Source organism: Neopelma chrysocephalum, unplaced genomic scaffold (assembly GCF_003984885.1).
Source record: "Neopelma chrysocephalum unplaced genomic scaffold, ASM398488v2 Primary Assembly neopelma1_97401, whole genome shotgun sequence".
Lineage (NCBI taxonomy): Eukaryota > Metazoa > Chordata > Aves > Passeriformes > Pipridae > Neopelma > Neopelma chrysocephalum.
The window spans coordinates 454,893-463,628 of record NW_020926042.1 but is presented as its reverse complement, the minus strand read 5'-3'; the positions used below and the strand labels follow the sequence as shown (position 1 = coordinate 463,628).

The 8,736-nt window shown below is 42.5% G+C and overlaps 1 protein-coding gene across 3 annotated transcripts in view; it reads left to right on the top strand.

Moving 5' to 3' along the window:
• PLEKHB2 (pleckstrin homology domain containing B2) overlaps positions 1–7,769 on the top strand; it is a 15,399-nt gene extending 7,630 nt beyond the window's left edge. For all 3 annotated transcript variants that reach the window (XM_027672533.1, XM_027672536.1, XM_027672535.1), the window contains exons 6-8: positions 255–344; positions 1,482–1,596; positions 3,634–7,769. In XM_027672533.1, the coding sequence (XP_027528334.1) occupies positions 255–344; positions 1,482–1,596; positions 3,634–3,770 (342 nt within the window). In that variant the 3' untranslated portion in view covers positions 3,771–7,769. The remainder of the gene's footprint in view (positions 1–254; positions 345–1,481; positions 1,597–3,633) is intronic.
• Positions 7,770–8,736: the final 967 nt, after the last annotated feature.

The following is an 8,736-nucleotide window of genomic DNA, read 5'->3' as shown; positions in this document are numbered from 1 at the left end:
ATGCTTGTGTGTGTACACACAGAGGGAGAAATTTTATGGCTCCTTCCTGTGGTTGATCAGGCATTTGTATTCTCCCAGGTCTGCTCTCCAAGTACTTTCCTTTTGCAGCCTTTTTAAGGTACTCACTGCTTTCTTAACATGCAGCATGGCTAAAGGTTACTTCTTCTTTGGGGTCTTCAGGTTTAATCCTTGCACTACGGCAGCTGCCAGTCTGTAGGAAAAGCTGATAACTGCTGTCTTTCCATGGTGTTTAGGGCTACGTGGGATCTGATGTGATGTATGATGAGACAGCCATTTCCTCGGCCCCTCCTCCCTACACAGCTTATGCCACACCATCACCTGAGGTAAGAGTTGCAGTCAGGAACATTAGAATGAGTGAGGCAGCAGAAGCAGCCTCCTTCAAGCACTCAGACTGTACACACAAAGTGTTGTGTTGTATTGTCGTATCCAGCTTTAAAGCTTGTACAACAGCAGAGAGTAAGGCACTAACTGTCTATTGTCACTCTTATTTGAGATGAATTTCCTCTGAAAGGGATGAAGCAGATTTGTTTGGGAGGTGTATAAAGCAATGGCTGCTCAGTGAACTTGGAAAATAAAGCTTCTTAGAGACAGGGCAGAATTTATTTAGCTAATCTTGAAAGATATTAGCCATACAGCCTCTAACATAAAGGAGGTGTGACTACACTTTCACATTGTGTAAGCACTGAAAAGATATCAGATCAGGAGTTTTAAAAATAGGATTTAATGACTGGAGCTGTCACTTTTAACACAGAAGGATTTTGTTGTTTCCAAGATGTCATAGCAACAAAATAACTTCAGTTCCTGGATACACGGTTCTTTTGCAGTGAAGGAGCAGCCCTGGGGCAGAATCAACTGGGGATTTCTGGATGTTCTGATTGATGTGCAGTAATATGTGAAGGGATAGTCTAGAGTAGTATTGCTTTTGCACTACAGGTGCTCTGCTCCAGCCCCTTGCTGTTAGTTGTTAAGAACTAGATGTGGTACTGGAAGCCTCCTCTGTGGGCCTCCCCTTTTGGAGACCAAAATTGCTTCCAAAACATATGGCTACAGAGTATTTGTCCTAAACCTGACATTAACTTGCAGTGTGCTAGAGGAAGGTTGGTTGGAGTTTCTTGGGATCAGCTTCTGTCTTCCTGGCACTTCCAAGCTCTCCAGAGCCATTGTTGGCATGAGGGCAGAGAGGAGAAAGTGGTAAGGCTGCTGGGGCTCTGCCTGTAAGGCCCTGCCTCTGCCATTCCCTATCCAGGAAGAGTGAAGAGTGAATGCTGCTTAGGAGCACTTTTTTTTTTTTTCAAGCAGCTGTTCTGAATCCTCCCCAGGGAGCAGACAGGCTATATCATACAGACTGGATATTTTAGTGAACCTCTAACTACATTAGAAAGGAAGGCAAGGTGAACAATATGCTTAACTGGCTACACAGCAAAGAACACTTGTGTAATGACCATTTTGAATCTCCCCAGGTTTATGGCTATGGCTACGATCAGTACAACAGTGCATATCCCCCCGTGGGGCCTCAGGTCTTCTATGCCTCCAATGGACAAGCCTATGCTGTTCCCTATCAGTATCCATACCAAGGTAATCAGTGTCAGCCACATCCTTCACCTTCCCATAGAACCCATTTGAGTCAGTCTTTCTGGCTTTAACTCTGTTAATCACCATCCTTTACCAGCCACCACTCCTGCACAACAGAGGGGTACAAAGAAAGAAACCTGAACTTGTGACTGGAACCAAGTTCTCTCACCCTTTCACAACAAACCAAGTGCAGTGAAATTTGGTATTAAGGGATTTAACCTTCCCTCTATGATCAAAGCATAGTTAAATTACTTCATAAACTCTCTTTGAAGTACACAGAACTCTCTAACTATAGCATGTTTTCTAAGGAAAGGTACAAGAGCCAGAAAAAGATGTGATTCTGTGATTCAGTACTCCATTGATGGAGCTTTTAATTCATTTGTTGCTCTTATACCTAGCTTCATTATTTAAATGCAAGTTCAAAAGGTAAATCCACTCCCAAAGCAAGGTTGTAGCTGGTTCCTTCCCCACGGGCTGGAATTGCTATAAGGCAGCATTTCAGCCTTGTGAAGTCTTCTGTTACTCTGTTCAGGTTTTTATATAGCTTCCAAGCCCAGTAACAGAAGGAGGAAAGAGTAAAATTGTAAGGTGTGCTTTTAATTGTAGTTGCCTTAATTTAGGGTTAGTTTTGCATAGAGAGCCCCATTCCTACAGAATTGGGTCTTTAGAATAGCATGGTAATGTAAATGAGGAGTCTAACTTACTAATTGCTTATGATCTGGCTTCGCAAACAAGAATATCTATTGAGACTTTTTTCCAGTTTCAAGGGAGATGTTGTTTTCCATTTGTCATTTGTCAGGTTATTTCACTTGCCTTTTCCATTTTTTATTACAAGAGAGGTGCATCAGTCTAAAACTTTTAAAGTTTTCTTCATCTAAGTTAGTGAAGTCTGAAGATACAGAATATATACATGCAAACACAGAGGAAGGTGGGTTCTGTTGGTTCTCTGCAGCTGAAAAGCAGCAGCTTGTTGAAAGTTCCAAGAACCATTTTTATTAACTTCCAGCAAGTAAATCAAGGCTCAGAAACCTGTGTAATAACGATGCAGCATCAAGCAGTAACTCTCCTGAACAGTTTGCAAGTCCTCTGTGTTAAGGTACTAGTTACAGGTTGGGCACAGTAACCAAGGCTTGATGTTTTCCTTCACCAGGGTCACTGCAACTAAAACTTATGGTACAGGTTCACCCCAGCAGCCAACTTAAACCCCTGTACTTTGGGCTCCATTGCTCATTCTCTGAAGTGACATAATCCTCTCATGAGGTCATGCGTCGCTGAGAGTCAGTGAAAACCTTTTCCAGTTGTATTAGTTGGATTTCTTCACAATTTATTACAAAAAAACATTGTGGGATTTTCAAGAATATTTAATATTCTTGAAATGTCTGGAAGGGAAAGCAGTACTCATGTTTAATTTGCAGGTAGGAGCTAAGTCAAAAAACATGACAAGTCTGGTGCAGAACCATGATCAGTTGGTGGTTTCTTGAGTCTTAGGTAATTCCTTACTACTGGGCCAGTTTCAGAAGAAATGTAGCAGCTGTCACCACACCACAGATCAGTCCAGGATGTGAAGGGTGAATTGAAGCACTAGGCAGTAAATGTAGAGTAAATAACTGATACACAGTTTCTGATAAACTGCTGGCTTAAGAGCTGCCAAAGATTTCTTTTTTGGGGGGGGGCAGGGAACTACTCTATTTGCTGTAACTTCAAGACTGAATAAGTTTTTAGACCCATTTCTTTCATTAAATCCACAAAGTGTTTGATAGGATGATACAAGCAATTCATAAGTTCTTTGCAGAACAATGTTCAGTTTTACATTTGTGATGAGTTTTCCTCACAGATATTAAGCCCTTACAAGGCTAGAAGTGTTGCTAGGCCCCTGGACTTATTTAATTAATGTGAAGGCTGAATCCAAAGCAGAAATGGATTCTACCTCTGTAGTGTCATCATCGTAGTGTTCAGTCGAAGGAAGGGGGTGAATTGCAATGCATGGTATTTAGATACACATTTCTTTTGCCCTCCTCCTAACAATCTCTTATTTCCTAGGACCTTATGGCCAACCCCCTGCAAACCACGTCATCATTCGAGAGCGTTACCGTGACAGCGATGGAGATCTTGCTCTGGGAATGCTTGCTGGAGCAGCAACTGGAATGGCTCTGGGATCATTGTTCTGGGTCTTCTAGGTTACCCGTTCCTTATCTCTGTAGTTCCAAAAACCTTTATTGTGTGCAATAATATATTGGCAATGTTGTTTACTCTTAAACTTTAAGAAATGCAATAGTTATTTTTCAGTAGTGACATCTTAATAACTGATTCTTAACTGTCTTAATGAGAGTTTAAAGGCACCGTTTAGCTAAGTGGTTGGAGATGGCATGTGCTGCTCTTGAATTCTGATATTTGGAGTTATAAGGATCAATATGAGCACCAATGTCACATGGTAGCAGTGAACAGTCACCTGCTTTATGAACAGACTGTTATTGTAAACACCATAGCAAAAAATGGATTTTTTGGGTGGTCTAAGATCTGGTCCAAATAAGAAGTTTACAGGAGCCCTGCATTAGTATATACATACTATTGGCTTCTAAACATTCCCTGGACAAACATACAGCTCAGCAGAAACTCCTTGGCGTTAGGTAGTCTGCCGTGCTTGAGAATGTTTTTGTTTTCAGACTTGCCTGCAGATGGTAGTGTGTTTTCTTAGGTGGAGTCCTGTACCTGCCTCTCACACCATCCAGGTGAGGTTGTCTTTGAGAACACATAAGCAAACCACTAAAAGGTGGCAGCATTCCTCAGTTCTTTTATTCTCCTAGAAATGTGAATGACCAGTGGCAAGGAAGACCAATGTTTGTTATTCCACTTCCCTCTTTATCCTGAACCACTCTTCTCTGGTCAGATGGAAGCAGCAGGTCTTTACTTTGCACGTGGTCTTCCTTGTCTGTAGAGCAGTCTCCTCAGACACCGCACCAGCTGCATTGCTGAGGAAGAGGCCATTGTGCAGTGTCTCTACTCCTCACTGCTGTCCCTCTGCAGAGTCTGCAGGAGAACTAATGTCGACAACCTTTGCCCTGTTGGGGCTACCAGCCTGTCTGCAGGCAGGAGCATTCAGGAGGGCAGACACAAGCAGCACAACTAGTCCTTGCACACAGGCACTTTGATATCAGCTGCCTTGCCAGGGCTAGGATGGGGTGTCTGCCTCGCAGCCGCCGAGGTTTCCTTAACCAGGTTCCTTATTTGCAACTAGTTTTGAGCACAGCTGAGCCTGGATTTTTTCTGTGCACACTTCCCCCTCACATTCAGCAGGTCTCCTCTCCCCTTCATGACTTGTTGTGGAAAACACTCCAAGGAACCTGGCTGGCTTTGTTTGTATGCCTGGTTCCCTCACACAGTGTGCCCCTGCAGGCTGCTGTGCTATGACTGTCAGCTGGAATGCAGCTGGTTTGTGTGTTACGTGGCCTGTTACCCATCCTGTTATAATCCATGCTGAGCTGTGCTTGGCAGGGGAAAGAAAGCTCTGAAGAAATGCACTTGCTTTCTTGTTCAGGTGAAAGAGGCAGGGTGCCTAAGTTGAGTTCTTAGAGTAAGAGGACTTATTTTTATACTTCCACTTTTAGCTTTCTGTATTCGTATTGTTTTAATGTTAAGTCATTCTTATGCTTTCATTCAGGAGTAGGTTAATTTCCTTATGGTTCACGGGGTTTCAGGTATGTCGGGAAAGTTGAAAATAGATGAGAACTTGCACCCATATAAATTCAGATCAAGTCCCAACCTTTTCCGTTTCATCCTAAAGCTCTCTGGGCTCCATCCTACCTATTTAAGCAACAGAAGGTTGGACAAGGGTTTGGGTAGCAGCAGGGGGAGCACTAGGCTTTCGTGACTCTTAGGACCAACTCAACCACTTGGAATCATTGGAAGTAAACAGACAGATGTAGTCTAGGCTGCATTATTAAGAGTGGGCCTAATGCAGGGAATGTAAACTGCTTTCAGGAGACTTTGGCTGGAGCTGTACACCAATGTGCATGCATGTCCTTTCACAGTTTAACACAGCTGCACATGTTCTGCCAGTGGAATGTACTGAAAGGACTTGTTGGAGGTGCAAAAGAGGACTAAAGTGGAAGTTCCTTATTGCTAGTCTAAACCAAAAGAAATTGGGGTACAGTACTGAAGGTCTCTTAGAGGCCTGGTACCCTTGAGGTCAGAAAGGGATGTGACTGGAATGTAAGTGAACAAACATCTACCTTTTCTAATCCTTGAGATAACCTTGAAGTTGATTACCAGTCTATGCTGCTGTTTCGTTTGCGCTTCGCGATATAACGAGTTTTGCAGAATGTCTTTACCTCCTCTTCTCCCTCTGTGGTTCTTAACTTGTAAGGAGTGGGGGAGAATAAAACAATTGAACATCGTGTGATTTTTTTAAATTTCGTGATGATTGGGAAGAGGTCACACAAAATGAATCATCTGGGGTGTTTTGGTGTTTTTTTTTCCTCAAGAGCTGATGATCACAGCAGGGGAACATGTCTTTCGTGCTTTCAGGAGATAACTCTGTCCAGGTCCCCAGTTTCTTCAATTGAAGTGTATAAAATAAAGACTGTTGATTGCAAAACATTCCTGGGTTGAATTCAAAGCAAGAAATTATCTTTTTTAAAGTTCAAATTGAAGTAATTTTCCATTAAAAAAATAACCTTATCCCTTCTAAATGGAAAAACACATTACAAATTGAAGCCAAAGAATCTAGTTCCATCTTGGAAACAAAAGGCTACTTTTATACAAAAATCATGAGCTACTTTTCCATCTTGGTAGCATAGGCATTTAGAAGCCAGAAAGCAAATGTACAAAACTGTGCTAGAGCATAAATTCAAGATCACAGTTATCTAAATGCAGGTGCTTGCAGCCTTTCTGATCTCCCTGCAGAAACACAAGTGGCAATGTCCTGGTGCACACAGCCACAGCATAGGGATTGCCACCTGGTCACTGCTTGTTGAAGCTCAGACTTGCTTCCTGAAGACTTGGCTGTGTTTCCTGTTGCTCAGGAACAGAGTGGAGGTTTGGTCAGATCTGGAATAATGTCTGGGTGGATACACAGTCGTGACTCCATAGCCTTTCTCTGCCCAGCCCAGTACTTCATGTATCTGCAGCTGGTGTGAGCTGAAGGAGCAGGGCCAGAGGGGATTCGGGGCTTGAAGGCACTGCCATGCAAGGTTCTGCAGACAGGTGGTACCATAGTGATGGGAAGAGGCAGCAGGCATGGCAAGATCATTTTCAAAGCAGATTGAAATGATATTGTTTGTTTCTGAATGGTGCTATTCATGACTCTGTAATTCCAGTTATACCTGCATAGTATGCAAGCACAAGCTTTCCTACCTGGTGCCCAATACTTGACCCCCCAAAAGCTATGGGAGGTCCACAGGTACTACAGTACCACTGTTTTTGTGCAGTGTGCACTATGAGGTAAGGATAAATCTGTTGTATAGCAGTGACAGTCCGTTCAGGGTTCCATGTCAGTGCTTACAGAGGTCACAAGTCATCTGTGACTAGTTACTTTTGGGCTTTCAGTTATGGACAGCTGGACAGAGCCAGGCTTCCCAAGAGGGGTGTAGGAAGGCTCAGTTTTCTGATAAGTCTGACCACACTAAAGAGGCGAACCAGAGCCCCCTCCCAAATTCTGAGTTACATGTGAAAACATAGCTATTGGCTTCTTTTGCATGAACTTGGGGGGCTAGAGAGCCAGCCTCTAATGAGTGGGTAAAGGGTTATGAACTAGAGAGGAGGGAGTGGGAAGCATTTCTGTAGAGAGCAACTGCACTGACTTCCAGCAAAGACACATCTTTCCAGGCCGAAGCACATTCCAAACTGTGTCTAGATGGAACTACCCTGAATGTCATCCAACACTGGCTTTGTTTTATTTGTCCTTCAGTGAAGATTCAGTAGGTGATGGAACCAGCTAAGTGAGTTGAGTAGAGGAGAAAATTCACACCCGTGTTCCTCAGATGTGTTTGTGGCTTTTCCTCCTCAATATAAGACTAAGATACATGTTAGTCATGGAGGGCAGCATGCAAATGTTTCCCCCCAGATTCTTTACGTTCTTGTGCACTCTCTATCTACTGCTGCTTTTACTATATGTCCTCATTCTCATTATTAATTTATAGCAAAATAACCTTAGAAATAAAATTCATATTTAAGTGTAATTGTTTTGTCTTGATATGTTTACTAGCCTTTATCCAACATTTCTCATTTGGTTAGACTAGACAGGTATGTTTTCCAAACATGTAGTCAGTTTACAGGAGGTTTCCTTGCCAAGGAAACCTTGCCAAGGATAAATTCTGTGCCCCTCCAGTCTTTCCTAAGCAATTACAAGGGTGACTTGACTTGGTAGAAAAATGAACTAAGACAACTGTGTCTGTTGGAGTTAGAGCTCAGGCTGATGTACCTCAGTCATCTCAGTTACCATTTAATAAACATGATGTAATGTCTGAAATCAGCAAAGTAACTGCACTAACACCACTATACCAAGATTAGTATTAAGGCCTATTTCTTTTTTAATGGAGTTGAAGGCTTTGACTCAGAAATGCTTAATCTTGGATATATGCAACACTGATCCAGATTTACCATTTGACACTGTGTTATCAGCAGATTTGTACTATTTTGTATTACTCTAAGCTGTTTGGAGCACAGATGTTGCTCTGGGCAAAAAACTACTGGTTGCTGTGTTAGTATTTCCTGTTTATGAATTGCTTCAGAGCAATTGGGTACAATCAATAAGTTTGCTTTGACAAAGACAGTAAATGACCACAACTAGTTCCACCTAAAGGCAAAAAATCCTGCGTGTTTGCAGGGAATTAAACTATTAGCCAGAAGGACCAAAGTACATTTTGTAAACCACTATCCCTGCTTTATGGACATTTTGTTTTTACTGTTGAGGGGTGGTGGGTTTTTTAGCAACTAAACTGGGGGAGGAATGAAAACAAAACTGCTATTTCAAAACCCATCAGTTAATGTAGGAGTATGCACTGCTTTTCTCCCCAGCATGCTATGTTGACTGTGCTTATTTTGTCAGTCATCAGTTCCGTATGACAGATTTACGAGGCTCAGCAGTGCAGCACGTACACTTAACCCTGCTCACCAGAGCCCACCTTTACTAAAATTCTGCACCAG